This window comes from Lepisma saccharinum, chromosome 14 (genome assembly GCF_977018435.1).
Source record: "Lepisma saccharinum chromosome 14, izLepSacc3.1, whole genome shotgun sequence".
In the NCBI taxonomy this organism is placed as follows: domain Eukaryota; kingdom Metazoa; phylum Arthropoda; class Insecta; order Zygentoma; family Lepismatidae; genus Lepisma; species Lepisma saccharinum.
Genome location: NC_139242.1, coordinates 78,322,506 through 78,343,510, shown reverse-complemented (window position 1 = coordinate 78,343,510; position 21,005 = coordinate 78,322,506). Strand labels below are relative to the sequence as shown.

The 21,005-nt window shown below is 37.1% G+C and overlaps 1 protein-coding gene across 5 annotated transcripts in view; it reads left to right on the top strand.

The window, feature by feature from the left end:
• Window positions 1-3,381, top strand: part of Nep3 (M13 family metallopeptidase neprilysin 3) — a 159,815-nt gene extending 156,434 nt beyond the window's left edge. For all 5 annotated transcript variants that reach the window (XM_083136035.1, XM_083136037.1, XM_083136038.1 and 2 more), the window contains 2 exons: window positions 800-939; window positions 2,560-3,381. In XM_083136035.1, coding sequence (XP_082992161.1) covers window positions 800-939; window positions 2,560-2,736 — 317 coding nt within the window. In that variant the 3' untranslated portion in view covers window positions 2,737-3,381. The remainder of the gene's footprint in view (window positions 1-799; window positions 940-2,559) is intronic.
• The last annotated feature ends 17,624 nt before the right edge of the window (window positions 3,382-21,005 follow it).

Genomic DNA, 21,005 nt, shown 5'->3' with positions numbered 1-21,005 from the left:
TTATATGAGCATCAACATCACTCTCAAATAAAACAAACGGGTTTACTTGCTCTTTGTTACAGGTCATCGAATGAAAAAACTTCCTTTTTCATTTGGTTTTGACATCCAGGAGTGTTCGTGTAAAAGACATGGATCTTCTACATAGTAGTGTGATAAACAAGTGTAACTGTTCCTCAAATCAGGGTTGGTCCTCCTAATACCCTAGCTGTGTGGCTTTCCTTTCAGCCAGGGCTCGGTTCAGTATTGTACAGCACCACAATACTACTTGCAGTGGCGTGCCCAGGATTTTCGAATGGGAGGGGTTATGTGTACATTTTCTGGTAGTCAGCTCTCATTTTGCCATCTTTTCCTACCTTTGACGTTCTTTTTTTTAGGAATACTGGGTCAAAATGGTGGGGGGGGTTATAACCCCATCAAACACCCTTGGGCACGCCACTGACTACTTGATTCCAGTGTACATGTCCCAGCCAGATAAGTCTTTCGTATTAAAGTAACAAATGATGAAGGAATATCAGTTGTAGAATTGTGAGTGTTAAAAATCAATATTCAAAATTTATTTTACGGGAAATTGACTTGAAACTTTTTCATTTAAGAGAATGTGGATTGGAGAGTACTTTTTAGCAATACAAGAACATTACCATCTCTTTAGGAAATTTCCAATGTTTGATGATGTAATTTTACACCCATTAACTTTTTTCTGCATTTGTCATCTGCATTTAGAAAAAGAAAGGGATCTATGTTATATTTAAAGAAAATTATTCATTCTGATATTTTATTAATTGTTTCTTATCTTTGATAGGAGAAAATATTGCTGATAATGGTGGATTAAAGGCAGCATACCATGCCTATCTTAAGTGGGCAGAGAACAACAATTCTGAACTACCTCTTCCTGGATTAAATTTCACAAACAGACAACTCTTCTTTCTTAGTTTTGCTCAGGTAAGATTTTACAGTTATATGCATGGAGTTATTATTTTTTTTCAATAACATCGTCATTTAGTGAGATGGAGATAAGTGTTGCAAGCAAACAAACAAAATAAAACATGTTTGTTGTATGCTGTGAGGGTTTTTCAGAAAGTAAAGAATCTTTTGCCATACAAAGATATTTACTATACAAATACTACAGAAACAAAATATACATGTTTTGCCACATGCCTTTGCCTACTTCTGCATATGATCACCTTGGATATTGAGGCACTTGTACTTTGACAAAAATTCTCTTGGTACCACCTGGCAATTCAACCAGTCCATGACAGAATCCTGTAGGTCCTCATCACCTGCAAACCATTTAGTAGCAACATACTCCTTCATCTTCAGGAAAAAGGTAAAAATCAGAAGGTACGTCAATTCCCTTGAATGATGCATCCGTGATGTTGGAGGGTTTCACTGATTGCTCTGTGCCATGAACAACTGTTCGCCCATTCTCAAACATTATGCATCACTTCCGGACACTTGCTGCATTCATAACACCTTCGCCATAAATTGCATCAAGTCTCCGATGCAAGTCACTGGGTTTTCATGGCACCAACTGCACCAGGCAACTTTCTGCACCACACTGAACACAGCGAACAAATGATGGGCTGCAACAAAATAGCTGTGTGGACTGTAGGCACAAACATTCTTTACTTTCTGAATGACCTACATAATCTGAATTCTGTAATATAAGCAGACTGGGGTGGTTTTGTAATTGGGTAGCAGGTCTTTGGATTGGTCATACTTGCTACAGTATCCTCTAATGTACCCCCTCCCCAATTACAAAAATGTACTTTTTAAAATAAGCTAAAGCTCTTCATTTCTGGAATTGTTTTTAAAATATAATTTCTTTGAGGTAAAAAAATTAGATGCCATTTCACAATTCTGACTTCACAGAAATATTACCTGACTGTCTTGCGCATCTTTTCTTTACTAAGGTGTGACCAAATGAATAGCAACTACAGATCTCCTCTTTCACATATTTCATTATGTAAATAGATTTATCTATGAACATTTAATTTTGATTTGTACTAATAATATCCATTTCTTTGGCAATGAATCTAATTACTCAGACATTGGTCATCATGATCAATGGTAAACATGGAAGATTGCTTCTCAACCAACTGTGTTTATGTGAAGGCATTGGACTTTGATTTGAATGTTGTATGAACTAATGAAACAGGTATTTTACAGTAATATTGTTGTGCTGAGTGAGGTAGGGTGGGTTGGGGGGTATAATTGTCTTTTTGGACCTTCAAGAAAAATGCAAGATAAGATGGCAAATCATATGACTGATTCCCCCATAAAAACAAAGCATTAAGGTCATGCCTCAATTTTATGAAAAATTTGGGCTAACCACTGATCAGGGACACCATTTATATCTCAGTTTCCTATTATATGATCCAGATAGAGTGAAACAAATGTACTCTTGAAGTATTCTCAATTAAAAATAACTAATATCTGTGGGGAAACTTTTTTAACAAGAAATATACTACTGGAATGGAATACTGAAGTTATGCAATTTTGAATTCATTTGCTTTTTGCTTCAATGTACATAAACCTTGTACGTATTTCTGTTTGTTTCAGGTTTGGTGCTCTTCCAGCAAGGATGAAGCATTAAATCTTGAAATAGGGAAAGATTCCCATTCTCCAGCAAAACTCAGAGTAATTGGTCCTTTGTCCAACTCATTTGAATTCTCCAAGGAGTTTAATTGTCCTTCAGGAAGTAAAATGAATCCTGTCAGGAAGTGTGAAGTGTGGTGAATCAACAGTGTGGAACGGAAACTCCAATCATATCAGCAAGAACACTTCCCAAATGAGCTAGTATTTGAAGCCTAAGCCAAGAGATCAATGCAAAAATGACTCTTATCGACAGGAAGAGTGAAATGAAAAAAACAAGAATGTACAATGAAGCTTTTCAATAACATATCTTTGTTGATAAGTGGAACTGCAGCATCTGGTACATATGAAGAATTTATTTATTTTAGTGACAATGGCTTCTCACAATGAACAGTGACATGAAATCTCAGGAAAAGAACCTGCGATTGTGTGATGTGATACTTGTTTACTTACTGCACTAAAGTTACAATTGATGACTAAAATCTTAGATTCTTAGCTCGATTTTTAATGTCTATGAGAACATGTTATTTAGGAGAAAAACAAAAGAAACACTTGTTGGTGAAAAATGTTGTTTTATATGTTTGTGTACAAATGCCTGTGATAATCTAAAAGAAATTGAGATGCTTACAAGGTTTCCCTTCTTGCCTACAATTGCATTTATGTTTGTAACTTAGAACAACACATTTACGTTTATTGAATCAAAACACATCATATGGACAATATATATGTAAAAGTATCTGTTTTATAAAAAATATGAAGAAAAATACAAAATTTTATGTTGTTTATGAATGTGAAGAAAATGCTTTAAAAATGTTATCATATTTATTTAAAAGTAACTGAAAATTGTGTATTGTTGCATGAAAACTGTGACAAAAATATTTCCAATGCTAAAGTTTAGATTTTTAATAATTTCCCATATGAGAGAATCCTGGATATCTTCAAAAGAAGATAAGGGCAAAATAGCATAACAACTATGAAATATACTTTAAAGTAACATAAAAACACCAAAATAATACACACACATTATAAAAGAGATCAGACATATTCCATAACATAATTTCTTGGTTTCAAAAGGATTACACAATCAGTTATCACAATAAGCCATTGTAATGAATTAATGGAAAGAGAAAACACATCAGTTTGCACTCTTATTGGCTCACAACTGAAATAATCAGTGGCGGCTGCTGCTTAGATGGCAAAGTTGCACAACCATCACATATATCTGGACTTACATAAACTTATTTTGTAGAGAATAATAGTTAGATAATGTAATCATAAGGGAATTTCTTCTTAAGCATTTTCTCCATCTTTCAACGCAGTGGTGTACTTGGCGTCTGCCTCTTACACCTGCCTTTTCCCTATGCCATTGTATGGGTGGTTGTAACTTGCCTGCATCTTTCCATAGTTGCCAACCTTAGAACGTTGAAATCTTCCATGCATCTGAAAGCGACCACATTCTTGCCTTCTGGGCCATATGTTCACACAGGAAAACATATTGTTTATCTCTGGTAGGCTTGCATTTAATAATTTTTGCAACATAAGATAGCTAAATAACAGCAGGCTCCATGGCAGAGTTGGCACGGATAAGCTTTGGGAAGCCAGAGGTCCCAACGTCGAACTCTGGATGTATCATCATGTTTGTCTGACTCATCCTTTCATCTTCACCATCGTGATTAGACCACATGGTAGAAAAGGCATGTTAAATAAATCCAGCCCAAGTGGATAGAATAGCTGGATAAACACCAGAATACTTTCAATGTCAAAAAACAAATAAGTTTCAAATTGTGGAGCATGGTGTGATATTTTCTGAATGCTTTGGTTCTTTTCTTGTTTTATGAATGTTGTAGTTTGTGTTATATATTTCTGCCATTTCCAAAGCTTTTTTCTTTGTGTGTAAAGGAAGTTGATTATTGACATTTTCAAGATATGGAAATTTCTGTTGCTCATTTACAATAGCATATACAGGGTGTCATTTTAATGGCGTCACGGACCACAGATTCGTATAGAGGACATCAAAACAAACAACTTTTCTCAGTAACATTTTTCTCGTTGGTGCGTCGATTAGATGCTACAGCTGTTCAAAAAAGACCGTTTAGCCGACTGGATGCTGGCAACCCAACACAACATTTGATCGTATCTGTGACGTCATTTCCTGCTGCGAAACCGCGCACGGCAGGATTGCAAGGAACACACAAATTTTGTAAAAAATGACAAACTACCAACCACATTATTAGTTGTAAAACGAAGCAAGAAACGCATCCAGAAGACCGAACATCATAGTCTACCAGTCAGAAGATTAGCAGTCATCTCAGGGGAAGGGGGAAGTGAACCAACGATATGAGAAATGGTAAAAAAACTTATTCAAAATGAAGTGTCAATATCGGATTTTGTCTCAGCCTACATGTCAAATATCAACAGCAATAAATTTTATTGGACTTGCAGCTTACATGTGGCTGTTTACGCCCAGCTACATGTCAAATATTTGCAAATCTCATTGCTAGGTTGATATCTACAGGTTGTGTCTACATACCTTGTGGTACTTTTGTGCTGATAATGGAAGTATCCGAGGTTCACGTTGTTACATTATGGCTACAACACACACACCCAAAGGCGAAAGAAACAGTATGCGAATTGTGCACCACCACTTTCATTCGGTCTGTATTACACAATGTGATGACAATGAATTGAAATAAAGACGTCAATAAGCAGAGAACAATGCCTGTTTTGAACCAGCATAGTTTCATTCTTTAAAACAACGCAGGATATAGAATAAAAAAGTAATGAAATTAGCGATGGACAATTTGCCTACCATTATCTTTGCCGTTGACTGTACAACCATAGTAACAACGTCATGATGAATCAGTAACGAATATACTGCCCTGTTCACAGTTGCAAACTATTACATGTGTGTCCGGTGCATAGATAAACACAGTCGTCGGCAAGTTTGTATTACTACTACTTATATCCCTGTATTTTCAACCATTTTTGCCACTAGCCTCATAATGCCGTGAATATACATTATATTGTGTGTTGCTTACCTTTGGAATTTTGAGTTCTTTTATTTCTATGTTGTCATCTGTTCAGTGTGTCACAGACAACTAGTATCAGAATAATGAAGTGGATAGACTAAATTGTAGATGCCAACTTGGTAATTAGATTTGCTAATATTTGACTTGCAAGCGGAGACAAAATTCGATATGACCACTTCCACTTGAATTCTATTTTCTTTCTACCATTTTTCGTATCGTTTGTTTACTTCCTGTTAGGTTACAGAACGTGTTTTCTCATTTTGTTTTACGGTACATAATGTGACTGATTGTGGCTATGTCATTTTTCACAGAATATGTGTGTTCCTGGCAACCCTGTAATGCATCGCTTAACGACGGGAAATGACGTCACAAATGCTATCAAATGTTGTGTGTGGTTGCCAGCATTCAGGTGGCAAAACGGGCTTTTTTGAAGGACTGTAGCGCCGAAAGGACGGTCCGAGAAAAAAGTTAGTGAGAAAATTTGTTTGTTTTGATGTCCTCTATACGTTTCCATGGTCCGTGGGCGCCATTAAAATGACACCCTGTATAATCAAAACTTTCGTATCGCAGTTTTTTTTTTACTTTACCTCCCAGGTACCTATGAGAGTCTGGGTGAACCCCAGAGCCACTTTGTGCAGAGACAAAGCTGGACAAAATTCCAACCTTAGTTCATCCTCGCTTGAAATCAAAACTGGGTATCCCATGTGGTAGTTAGACATCCTCCCAACTAGAGCACCGCAACTCCAAAATATACGTACATAAGTTTCCATTATGTTGTGGAGAAACTGGGAAAACAACAGACAGTAAAGAGGGGAGCAAGGTGTGTCTCCCCACAGAACAACTGGCCTCCAGTTTTCAAAGAAAAAATTATTATCAATATATAATGACTTCATTATTACCAGAGTGGTATTTGAAGGGAGATAAAGGGAAATTTCCCCTTCTGCTTTCTTTGTCTTGGTGGATAGGCTCCAGATGGGGTGTGGTTTGAAGGGGAGACATTGTCTCTGCTAGATTATTGTAAGAAAATGGTTATAATACAAACACACAACATATATATACTCTATGTGATCAGAAGTATCCGGACACGCACCTGAAAATGAAGTACAAGTTTGAGCCACCCTCCATCGGGAACACTGGCAGTCAATGCGGTGTTGGTCCACCCTTAGCCTTGATGACTACCTTCACTCTCACAGCCATACTTTCAATCAGGTGGCGGAAGGTTTCCTTGGGAATGGCAGCCCATTCCTTGCGAAGTGATGAAATGAGAAGAGATTTTCTTTTAATAAAATTTTACTTAGGCTCAATCCAATCTGCAATATCTATCTGAATCTTCTCCATTGTGGAAAGCATTTGCTCCCTTAGAGTGACAATGGTCAACTGGCTTTCCTTTCCTAAAATGCTTAAGTATAAGAATTGGAAGAATTGTGTGCACCCAATTTGCAGAGCAACGTCAGTGCAGCATGGATAAAAGGAAAAACAACTACAATAATTTATAACTGCTTTTGAGTATGAAAGAAAACCTGCTATTCACCAACTGCAGTGAAACATTTGTTTTTGAAATCATCTTTTCAGTCTTCAAATTTTACGAGGACCATTTTTTTTTTCTTGTAGTGGGAACACTGTTGGTATACACTTGTCAGTTGTCACTGGGACAAAAGATGATCGGGTCTTGTTTAGTCTGTACTACGGATCATGTGTAGGTGTTTGGTGCTGAATAGTACTGTTGTGTGGTAGTTAGAAGACGTTAAAGTGAAGTGTGTGTGTAATACTGCCCTGAACAATGTTCACGCCTGAAAAACGGCAAATATTTATCAAATTTCAGGTTGCACGTGGAAGGTAATGCATTCCTTACTCACATCATTGCCACTAACGGGATGTGGGTCAGACCATACGATCCGGAATTGAAGTGGCAGTCAAATGAGTGGCTTCATCCGGCTTCAACACGTCCAAAAAAGTCAGACAGGACCTGGCGAATTTGAAGGTGATGATGATTGTGGCATATGACCATGAAGGGGTTATCCTTGCACATAGTGTTCGACAAGGTGTTACAGTGAATGCAGACTATTACGTCAGTTATCTTCATGACCATTTGCACCCTGCTCTTAGGCACAAAAGACCACATCTCCTGCAATCAGGACCCATCATTCTCCATGATAATGCAAGATGTCATACAGCACAAGTGGTGCAGAACGTATTGCAACAATGGGGTTGGGAGGTGTTGGAGCACTCACCTTATTCTCCTGACATGAGTCCCTGTGACTTTGATTTGTTTCCCAAGATGAAAGAACTGCTGAGGGGGAAACACTTTCCAGATGCCCCGAGCATCATTTCGGCCACAGGACGGTCTCTGCACACACTGGCACGAACGGGAGCTATGAATGGCATCCAACGACTGCTAGATGTTTGGAAACGTGTTCATGCAGCAGCAGGAGATTACATTGAAGGATTGTAAATTATTCCAGATTTCATGTCTCTTTCTCATACATGTTGCCACTACAAGAAAAACGGCCCCCGTATTATTGAAGTTTTGAAATCTATTATATTCCAAATTTTTTTTGTCATAAATTTCATCTTTCACAGATACTGAATAAAAATCACTTAATAATTCAGGATTTGAAACTTTACTTTCTGGTGTAGAAGCTTTTGCCAAATTTTCAGTTTTCGCTTTAAGTAAAGGTGCAGAAACATTTGGTTTTGAAACTATATTTGAAGGAATATCAAGGTTTGAAATGGACGTTTTCAAATTCATGGTTATCAAAATATCTTGGTTTTTCATTTACTCTAAAGAAATCTCATTCAGTAATTCAGGATTTGAAATTTCAGGCATACAAAAATTCCCCAAATCTTTTTTCACTGTCAATGTTAAAAACTTCCTTTTCACTGAAAATGTATGAACATTTGTTTTTGAAAATACATTTGAAGAGTCTTCAACTTTTGTAACGGCAGTCTTCAAATTCATTATTTCCAATACATCTTGATCATTATCCTCAGTTTTCACTGACAATTAAGATCAATCATTTAACAATTCAAAATTGGAATTTGGAATTTCTGGTTTAGGAGACTTTGGAAAATTTACAGTCTTCACTGTCAATGAAGAAAACTCCTTCATTGAAGGAAATGGGGCACATGATTTTGAAATAATCTTTGTGCATTCTTCAAGTTTTACAATTAGTGTTTTCAAATTCATTGTTTCCAAAATATCTTCATTAGAATTCTCAGTTTTCACTGAAACTAAAGACAAATCACTTTCAGTTCTGAGAACTGAAACTTTTGTTTCTGCTCGCAAATCTTCAATTTCCTGTACTCATTGTTCTAATATTCCTTTTGCCCTCATAAAAGTCCTTAATTTTCACCGACACTGCAAAATTTCCTGTGGTATTTTTTTAGGCACCTTAGTAAAATGTTATTTTTTTAAAAATCTTGAATGTAAAAACTATATTCTGTATAGAAATATTAAACAAGTTTAAATGACATCATTCAGTAACTTCAATAATTGCATCTGAGTGCATCATTGTAGTCTGATTATTATTGTTATTGTTATTTTCAACCAACAGAACACTTGGGTGCGATTGTTGTATAGGAGGTCAACTGTGAGCATCATTCAGTAACTTCAAGAATTACATCTTACTGCAGCATTGTTATCTGATTATTGGTATTTTCTGTACTGTACTGTGGCCCAAGTGTGAGCTTCATTGTTTACAGCAGTTGGTAACTGACTTTTCTGAAGTGAACATCTTTTAGGTGCTGTACGTACGTACGGTACTTAGGGCAAGTTGAAAAGTGTTACTGAAATTGCAAATAATGGCTCCTAACACAATAATAACACTCCTTTTTAATGATTTTTCAATGTTATTTTTTAAAATGATTTTTCAGAATATGTTTTTGAATTTCTCATAATTTTACAAACATTTATATACAAATTATCCATGTGTTATATTTGACGAAATGTCATGTACAGAGGAAGGTGTCCTGCTGAAAGATGCACCGCTGAACGTCACCCCCAAAACAAATCACGAATAGTGGGTAGCAGTTTTACATCTAAGACCTGTTCTTGATATTTTTTGGCATTAATGTTGCCCTCTAACACTGCTAGATGCCCGACGCCATGCCTTGCCATGCTTCCCCACACCATGACTTTGACTGGATGCTTCATAGTGGCGGTGGTGCACTCAGGTAGCATGTTTTCACCTGTTCGGCGACTCACAAACCTGATGCCATCACTTCCAAAGATGCTGATCTTGCTTTCATTGCTCCAAATGACTTTACCCCAATCTTGTGTCCACTCCCTATGTGCTAACGCCCACTCCACACGCTTATTTCTCTGCTTTTGGTTGAGATAAGGCTTCTTTCTTGAGACCCTCGCTCGTAAACCATTTTTGCAAAGTTTTTGTCTGGCTGTTCGGTCAGAAACTTCTACCCCGTAAGTTCTCAGATGGCATTAACATCTTTTGCCGTACGCCGGTGATCTTGTAGAGAAAGGCGGCAGATTCTACGACAGGCTTGAGAAGTTAGTTTTGGTTTCCTGCCACTTCTTGGAGCCAGTGACGTGCGGTGACGTCGATACTTGGGGTAGCAATCAGTGGCGTGCTCAAGGGGGGGTTGGTGGCTCATAATTTCCCCCATTTAGGGCCCAGTATTCCTAAAAATAGAACATCAATAACAGGAAAAGATTGCAAAATGATGAATGAGTACTAAAAAAAGTACACGTAACTCCCACCCCATTTGAAAATAAAAAAGATTTGATTTGACTACTAAACGAGAGATCCTGGGTTTGAATCTCGGCTTGGCCATGGGCATTCTTTGAGTGTGTCCCTTCATCAATTATATTGTATCATCTTCGCGATTAGCCAAAAGTGGTGGAAAAGCGAAGTAAAATAAACCAAATCAAGCAATCAATCAATGATTTGATTTGATTTTTGTTACTTAGCCCATGCCCAGGTCGGAGTTCGAACCCGGAACTCCTGGTGAGGTAGCGCGCTGTGATAACCACTCCCCCACGGTTGGTTGATTTGGTGTTTTAAGTACACTTTATGCACAGAATTAAAACAGGTAACAAAACACACTTTTTGTAGTTTCTTCAATAATATTCATTTGGCTTCTTGAGTTCTAAGATACATTTTTCATTTCAAATTATTTCATTATTCACTGCAGAGTACAACACAGGAACAAGAATGCACGCTCATCATGGGTTCGAATCCCGGCCTGGATTGTTCGGGGTTCCTTCATTAATTTCATCACATCATCCTCATTTTCGCAATAACCAAATGTTGCAGAAAAGCGAAGTAAAATAAACCAAACCAACAACAATATGAATGTGCGTTCTCTTGCCCAAATAAATACATCCGTTGGAGGCCAAGAGATTAGTATACGTATAAAAAAAACACACAACTAAAACGAGAGCAGGAGAGAGCCTGAGCAAATATTTGTAATTTAATCATTATATATTCCATATTTAATAAAATAAAATAAAATAAAATAAAAAATAAAAAAAAGCATAACATTATTGTCTGCACATAACACGTTCCCATTTCATAAATAATAAAACTACATCCCATATTATACATACATATTGTACAACGTGTAAAATGTTGTGTAAATACAGAGATCATAAGTACTGCAGAAAATTTTCCCGTGAGTTCTTTAGATGATTTACAAGGGAATCGAATGGAAACCAATCCCCTATCTGTCCTATAGGAGATAGACTGGGGGACCTGAAAGCACGGGCTTTCAATCATTGCAGCGGGGAGAATGAGACAATGGAGGTAGAGGCAGAAATCTTCCCTTTTCCTTCGGAAACCCGTTTCTACCTAGAACTGCTAAGGCGGAAGAAGAGCGAGCTAGGCCACTTTTGCCCGCGGATCCCACTGAGGGACGAGGTGCGCGTGAAAAAGAAAGTGTTGCATATGAACTGTGGCTTTAACAAGACAATAAATATTGTGATTTGAAAATAATTAGAGATGTGAGATTGATTAATCTATCTCTGCTAGACTAGCTACTCCTCAGTGCACGTCACTGCTTGGAGCAGTGTTTGTGCTCCCAGTTCCTTCATACGGCATGCAAAAGTTTCTAACGCCTGACTTGTAGCTCCACCACCCAACCTTTTCGCTATTTCTTTTTAAGAATAGCCTTCATCATGAAGTGTCACTGCCTTACTCCTTTTACTTGGTGACCAATCAGCATGTTTTATTGTGTTAGGAACCATTATTTGCAATTTCCGTAACACATTTCAACTCGCTCTACGTACGTACAGCACCTAAAAGATGTTCACTTCACAAAAGTCAGTTACCAACTGCTGTAAACAATAAAGCTCACACTTGGCCCACAGTACCGTACAGAAAATACCAATAATCAGATAACAATGCTGCAGTAAGATGCAATTCTTGAATGATGCTCACAGTTGACCTCCTATAGATCAATTGCACACAAGCGTTCTGTTGGTTGAAAATAACAATAGCAATAATAACACTGGGGAACACAGTTTTTGGCACATGAAATGTATATTGTGTTTCTAATGTAAAATGTTACGCTGAATTCAAATATGCACTCAGAATTTTTCTATCACCCACAGTTTTTGTACAATTTCATTTTTTAAGTATTGCTTTTTTGGAATTTTTTGGTGTTTTCTCTGTGATAAGTATGTAACGTATGTAAAACAATATTTTAAATGATTTCAAGCAGATGGTGGGCACAAACAATTTAACCTTTATGAACACAAAATTACGCATGCAAATTGTATTTCTGGGGAGGGCTGAATCACATTGAAAGGGGGGGGGGGGACATCATATTTGATGAGACTTCAATGGAAATGAAATGTTTTAGCTTGAACCACGAGATTATTCATCAGACTGTTATTTCTGTTTTACAAAGGTAAAAGGAATAAGTAGTAAATGCAAATAAACAGAAAAGTAACCAAATTTGCCATCTGCTGTGAGGCCAGTATCTGTACCACATCCCAGTACACATCTAACTGTAGAAGGTGTATGGGAACACGAGGTAGCTATCAAAGTTGAAAATGAGAAGCAACATCATTCTACTTTCGAAGCCTCTTCCTGTGAACCTCGAGAAGCAAGATCATTCTACTTTCGAAGCCTCTTCCTGTGAACCTCATCTGCTAACACAAGGTGAATTAAAGACCTCTGTTCGGGATTTGAAATTGGGAAAAAGTTGCCAGATTGTTGGTATCTGCAGTAGGCTGAAAGGCTGGAATGTCCTTCAGAAAGACACCAAAGTGTGTTTCTTTCATAACCAACAGGAAGGGAGTTTGAAGAGTTTAATTCGAGAGAAAACGATAGTGTATTGTAATAATATTTGCGATGTTATGGATTTATTTGATCATGAATATGAAACAATATAGTGGAGCCTGCACTGATTCCTCGAAAACTAGTTTGAAGGCTGTTCTCTTGCACAATGGGAACACATTTCCTTCTGTGCTGTTAGTTTGTACAAGTAAAATGAAGGAAACGCATGAAAATATGAAAAAAACTGTTAGAAAAAAATCAGTATGATAAGTATTGTTCGATCATATGCTTCGATTTAAAAGTAATTGCGTTGTTAAAGGGTTTGCAACTGTTTTGCTTTTTCTTGTGCGAATGGGACACCAGGGACAAGAATAATCATTGCAAAAAGAAAGAATGGCCAAATCGTAAATCACATACACCTGGACAGTCAAAATGTTGTACATCCCTCACTAGTTCACTCTGTTATGATTCTTCTTCCTCCACTTCATATCAAGTTAGGGAGGGTTTTTCAAAATCTTCATTAAGGTGATGGACAAAAATTGTGCTGAGTTTCATTATTTGAAGGAAACATTTCCTCCTGTTAGGATGCTAAAATCAGGGAAGGAATTTTTGTGTGCTCTCAAATTAGAGCTTTGATAACAAATAAAATTTTTGAAGGCCTGTTTAGGGAAATTGAAAGATCAGAGTTAATTTAAAAGCGTTGTGTATAAACGTTTTAGGAAATCATAAAGTTCCGATCTACCGTTATATTGTGGGTGAACTGTTACAGTCAGACAAAGATATGGGGTGTAATATGTCCCTCAAAATACATTTCTTTGACTCTCACCTGGATTTCTTCCCTGACAATCTCGGTGCCGTCAAGTAGCGAACACAGGGAACGTTTCCACCAAGACATCTCTCTCATGGAAAGAGGTACCAGGGACAATAGAGGGCAAGAATGCTTACCGATTACTGTTGGATGCTGAAGAGGGATATTCCAGGTCCAAAATGCAGATGGAAATCAACAACTCGCACATTTTTGAAAAGTTGAAAAGTGTCGTATGTATGTAAAGATGCACAAACATATTTCACACTTAACCTGGGTATCACAAAGAAACTGTGAGTGATGGAAAAAAAAGTACTTACACATTTGAATTCAGCACAAAAAGTACTATTGCGATCAGCTATTTTCCCTCGTGTGCCAGAAAAAAAAGTTCAATTTTGTTCCCCAGTGTAATCAGACTACAATGCTGCACTCAGATGCAATTATTGAAGTTACTGAACGATGTCATTTAAACTTGTTTAATATTTCTATACAGAATATAGTTTTTACATTAGAGTTTTAAAAAAAATAACATTTTACTAAAAGTGTCCAGAATTAATTCCACTATTGTATAAGTACAAATAGCACTATGATATGGGATATGTCAATTGCATGTATAATTTTGAGTACAAAGGAATTAACACATACTTATGCATATTAAAAAGTATAAAATAACATAAGAAATAGAAGAAAAATGAAGGTTATGTCTATTAATGAGAAGAAAAATCAAAGGTTATGTCTATTAATGAGAAGAAGAATCATGTCTATTAATGAAAAATATGATCTAAGTACTCCTCGGTGCTATAAAACAAATACTTCAATAGCAAGCTCTTAACTGTCATTTTAAATTTAGTTGGATTATGATTCTTGAATTCCTCTGGCAGTTTGTTATAAAGTTTTACACCTTGAAATCCTAGATCATTATGTGTTTTGGATGTTCGGACAGTAGAAAGGTGGAGGGAGTTATGCATACAAGTGCTTTATTTGTGTATTTTCAATCTTCCTGAAGTAAAAGAAATTTGTGAATCAACTTAATACTAAACTACACTTTATTCAAAGATGTTTCTTCATTTTGATCCACAATTTGTTAACTTCATAATTATCTTCATTGGCAACATCACCCAGATCATTCTAAATTTCACCTTATCTTCATGCACACTTCTAACTAGGTTAAGGCTTTCAAAGAAATCTTTGTTTGGAAATATTTGACAAAATTATGATATATATATATATATATATATATATATATATATATATATATATATCCAGAAAGATTTACCTAAATAAAAGTAAAGAGCAAAATAAATGTTCGATGTATTCTTGAATACTGTGGTATTGTGGTGTTACTTTCAGAAACTTGATGTTTATGCCAAATACCTTTAACCTTCATCAGGAGAATGGTATGTATGGGTGAGTCACATGATGTACAAGCATGGTAAGTATTGGAGAGGGAACATGCATTTTTTTTAAAAAAAAAAGTTCACTGATAAAACCTAATCACACAGTGTCTTTTCCATCAGCAAGGCAACATTCACAGAATCATGCCATGTTATCACTTCTTTTTCTTTAGCTACTCCCTGGCTTCACATCATCCTGCATCTGTTGTGAAGGTAAGGTCTGCACATTCACAATATTGATCATTTGTGGAGATGATGTAATCAACACCATGTTCCCGACACCTTTACCCCCAGCTCAAGGTACACATTTGTTTGACTCAGAGGGAGATAGCTGAAAAAATTCCCACCCAATATCGCCCACCCTGGAAATCCTCCCACATGGCAGCCAGATGTCCCAGTGACTGGACCACTTTGTCCAAATGTAAGCACACTGGACAAGGAACCCTACAGAAAAATGCACCCAATATTTAATTGGTCCTCCCTTGGAGTGAATGGGAGCCATAATTCACCATGGCATGGGCTCTATGAGTCTCTGGATGTAAGTCACATGGATTTTAAGCCACTCCATCAACTGTTCTTGAAGTTCAATATGATTCACATCTGAAGACTTTGCTGGCCAGAGGAGATGAGTGGCATGTTTTTTATACTAGTCACTGGCAGTTTTGGCCTGATGAACTCGACAGTAATTGTCCTGAAAGATTAGTGTGGTGTGTCTACAGTTGGATTATGAGTGAGATTATGGACACAGAAACTGTTCTTCCAGAAGTCAAATGTAGCCCTGTTGGTTTAAGTGAATATTGACATTGACAAAGTGTCCAATTTTGTGTACATAAAGCACCCCAGAACATCACAGACCCAGCTCCTGGTTGTAACACACCTTCTACATTGTCATCATGGGAGGCTTCATGTGGAAGATGGTGCAATCTACAGTAGCATCATTACTGTAAATGCAGAAACAGGACTCTCCAGACATTCATACAGGATTTACGAATGTATGTGTGAAAAATGTTACCTTATTGTTGCGACCACTCTCGAATAATTGTTGTGATTGCACTTGCAGTTAATCTACATTTAGAATTTCAAACAATAAAACAAGATAATGTAATAAATCTATAAGAAAAAACCTGTAACAAAGAATATGAAAGGAATTCGGTAGTGAAATAAAAACCCTCAATATTAATTGAAGTGTAAAATTCAAGTTACCCCAGTAGCCAGTTACTCGTGCATTCCTGATTTTTGTTTTTATACACGGAAGTTTGAGTTCAAGACCTGTGGTACAAGAGATTCTACTGGCCTACCTACATTAACTATTTGCAATTTCTCCGGAAAAGATCCCGTTCCAAACATTTTCACACGAAAATATTATATTATATCCATTGCCTTTAGCTTTAAACACAGCACTAGCACGAATACTAAACCACTAACAGCTAAACAAATATTAAATTCTCGAATCACTACAACACGCATTCAATTCCCTGCGCCAATCTTCTATTGTGGTTCCTTACTGCTTGACACAGACTTCATATTCCCTGCGATGCGCGAGGTTCTATAAGTTGGAATCATTGCGTTTTTTGTTTATATATATTTTACATTCAAACATCTTTTATCATTATGATCATTATTAATCTAGAGAGGGGGAGAAGCAACTTAAATTACCTAATATATGTGTTCGTATATATATAATTTATTTCTGATAGCTTTCCCTTTTAAAAATTATTCATTTCTGTGAAAGAAATACTCTCACTGGTTTTGAGGGCTACAAAGAAAGTAATCACGCATTTTAAAATACAAAAATGAATAAAAGTAAGGATATAAATAGTTTAATTACTTCATTAAATTATTTATTTAATTATTATTTGATGTCGCTTTTCGGTTACTTTTGGCTAATCACTAGGAGTGATGATATGAAATTGACGAAGGGACATTTACAAAGAGCACCCATGCCCAGCTGCGTAATTTCTTGAATTTCTAGTTAAAATTTTAATTTATTTAATTACCGTCATCTTCAATATTAAAGCTTTTTTTTTTCCTATGACAATATTTGTTGAAATAGCAGATATCAGGAAGACAGAAGCAAATGTAAAATGAGAATTCTTGTTGTTCACATTTCCCTGTTTCTCGCGCACTTTCAGATGTATTTTCTCTACTTTCCTTTTCAGTACGTAATTTGCAAACCCAGAATTCTGTTTCGTGAGAAATTTCCCTGTCGTAAACAACACAGCTCCTACGATACAAAGGCCACCGGGGAAGAATGGCAGAAGAGGGTGCCAGCCAAGGGAACGGCAAAGGCTCTGAGGTGGAGAGTGCGACCGATGGACTCTCTCCAGAAGGAGCTTATCCTTGCATGGAATAACGGCGCCTGAGAAGCAGTGTTTCCTTCCCCTCCCATCAAGGGATTTAAAGGGAGCCGGTGGAATCTCACCCGGATGTCACCAGATTCCACCATCTGGAGAAAGTGGCTGAAAGCCTCTCGGACATTCAGCGGCAAACGTTTGAAAAACATTCACACGCTGGAAGTAAAGAAATATGCGAATCAAAGATTGGTTCAGAAGAATATTGCGATGAAATAAAAAACAACTTTTTTTTTTAAATTGTAGTCGGGTCATCTCCAATTACCTAGGTGACCCAGAATATACATCGCTGCTGAGAATTGGCCTCTATCAGGGAACTCTACTCAGATGTTCATGGCATGAAGTTCCCTTTGTTATGTATGTTCTGATTTTGGCATGTTGCCCGTCACTGATGTCTTGGAGGAAAGGCTGACTTGTAGCGAAACATCAGTCCATGTCTGTGAGTAACTTTTATGTACAACTGTTGACATGTCACTATGATGTGAACTGTATATGTGCTTCCACTGTCTAAAAACACGTTTTACTGCACTGTGTGACACACCAGCAAATTCCATCATTTCCAATGAACTGTGTTCTTTTTGAACACTCAAATGCAATGACTCTGTTTGCCAGTCATTACCATCTTTCTTTCAACACATCCTGTACACAGGAAAACACAACTAGAAATCGCCAAAAAAAATGGGCAGTGTGAGCCAACAAAATGACGACGATGCGGCAAATAGTAAGACGTCACAAGTCAAGGGGCTGGTTTGAGCTAAAGGTTGTTTGAGTCTTGTGTGATAAGTGAGGCTGTCACTTCCACTGAGTCAACAAATCAGGAACAAGAATTTACCTTGCAGAGAGAAAAAGTAAGATAGAGAGAGAGAGATAGAGAAACCCATTTCTCTATCTCTCCCTTTCTCCCCTCTCTTTGTTCCTCTCTTCCCTTCTGTCTCTGTTCTCTCTTTGCTCCTTTCCTTCTCTTCTCTCTCTCTCTCTTAGTGTATGAGAGAGAGAAAAGAAATAAGAGAAGGGAGGGAGAAGGAGATAAAGAATGAAAGATGAGGGAAGAATAGAGGAGGAGAAAAGTAGTAATGATACTAGAACTCTCCCTCCTGAAGTCAGAAGACTGAAATGCGCCCCTTGACCAAGGAGGCTTTTGGGTTGGGTACGATAAGTAAAACCCCTTCTCCTAAGCTGAAGTATTGACATACATGGGTGTAGTTAGGTAGGGGCTAGGGGGGCTACCCCCCTCTCCCAGAACCTGACATTATCCCTCCAAAACATATGCGACACATTCATAAAATAATTAAGTAAAAATAAGCTGCACAAAAAATTGAAAAATCATCATGAAACTTTCTTGTGGTGTGACACACTTAAGGAAAAAAAGTTCAAATTATGTTTTGATGCAGGCAATATATGACGGAAGGTAGATGCAGGATGTGATTTATTCTCTATAAAAGTTGAAAGTCCATGTCTATTTTATGGACCACATGCCCGGACAAGATTTCAAAGAAAATATATCACCATTATTTCTCTTGATGCGCATATTCCATCTTGGAGCGCATGGTAAAAAATTTTGTTGCATTCAAACAATACCTGCTCCACATACATTGTTAACATAAATGGAGGCTTTCAACAATGACTTCCTACAATGAGTTTTCTGAACATGAAAAAGCCATTATTTTAGAGACTTGAATAGAATAACACTTTTGATGGGGAAAATATGTCAGAACAAAAAAGTAAAGTTGGTCCTGTAATGCTCTTGGGGGCTAGAGACGTCACATGGGATGCGTAGCTCTAATTAGACATTTCAAGATATAAGGCACTCTTTCATATTTCTTACAAGTTAATTAACGAGACTTATAATATTTTAAGTTCCTTTCCTTAACTAACTAAACCTAAGTAAGTTCTCTGTATGAGACTATCCAAGATTATTAAAGTAAGAAAATATGTTCATTGGCTTGCTCAGAGGTATGACTGGCGCAGTCCTGAGTCAGGCAGTAATTCCCCTGGACTGGGTTACTGTTTCCAAATTTGGGGAGGGTTTTATAACAAAGTGTCTTCCCGTTTACCAGTGACCTTTCAAAGTCATTTCGATCTCAGTGGCTCTTTATGCATCAGTCTATTTCCTCAATTTGCTCATGATGGGTAATCATCATCAGATTCCCATATTTAGTCCTAAAGCAATTATCCAGATTTGGGAAAACCCATCTTTCACTGTTTTCCTTGTTTTCAGAGAACCTTGAAGTTGTTTACTACTCTTAAAATAGTTCACACTTTTATGAGTTAGCCACTCCTCCTTATTTCAACCTTGATTTTAGCCAATGGATTGGACTTATCCCTTTTTCATGCTGCTAGTTTGCGAAGAGACAGTGACTGTATGCTTTATGGCTGTATGCTGATATGTGTAAAGTGAAGTAGACTTCCAGTAGTGTCAAAACTGGCACCTAATCAATACCCATGAGTTCAGGTTTCAAATAAAATAAAGCATTTTGTGAAAATCCATCCATTACACTCCTGTGATCTGCATCTCGTACGGGTCACGACATCTGAATGTCGTGTGAATGTAAATGTGTTGCGATCCTATAGAAGTGATTCAATCAATAATCATTACAGTTCATCAGTGGAATAACTTCTTTCCAAGTCTTTGTGTATTGCACCAAGTCATGAATATGTATCTAGATGCACGGTTGTGCAAGGGCGGTGCAGTTGAAAGTTTGCTCTCACGGTTTGTGAAATTAAGTCTCAGATGACAAAATGATCATTCCTTTTGATTAAAGAGTTTGTTAATATTAAAGTCAGGAATTGAACGAACAGGCTTAGACTATTGAATTTGAGAAGAAATTAAAGGATGCATATGGAAAATGATCTTATAAAACCTGCTTTGAATGTCACCCATGGTGTCCTTTTAAAGTCACCTGTCCAGGGTTATGTACAAGTTGTTTGGTTGAAGAAAATCCTCATTTCAAAATCTAGTATTAGAGGATAATTGAATAATATATCACCTAAATCCTTGACGCCATCAATTATTAGTGAATGTTTAGTATAAGTATGTTTCTTTTTTATATTTTGATAGCCTACAGTTTCCACGGTTCAACGGACATCGCTGTGTATGGTGTTGACATGTTCGTATTCGATTAAATCATGAATAATGTTAGCCCCAGTGAAGCCAAGTTTACGATTAATTCCTCCAGGGAAGTTTGGAAGAAAATGTAGTAATCCCATAATATTCCATTCCATCATAATTTCTAATTTGTTTTCCTCTATTACACAACGCTAGGGACCGTGTTAAAAAAATAAACATAAACATTGGTGAGGTCTTGCCCAGTCCCCCCAGAACTTCCGGTTTAGGCCAGTTCCCATTGTTTCCAGTACAGATTCACCGGCATATGAAGTTATGAAATGAGCGCTTGTTTTCATAAATTGTGCGACAATAGTCAAGAAAGGTATTCTACTATGAAGGAGTGGACATCAAGAATCCGTCGGATGATCAACTGCAGAGCAGATTATTAAAACATGACGTGTCTTTGTGGCCACCAGTTGTATAGCATACTACCACTATGTATCTCATGTACACACACGATGAACTGAAAACGTATGAAAGTTTAGATATA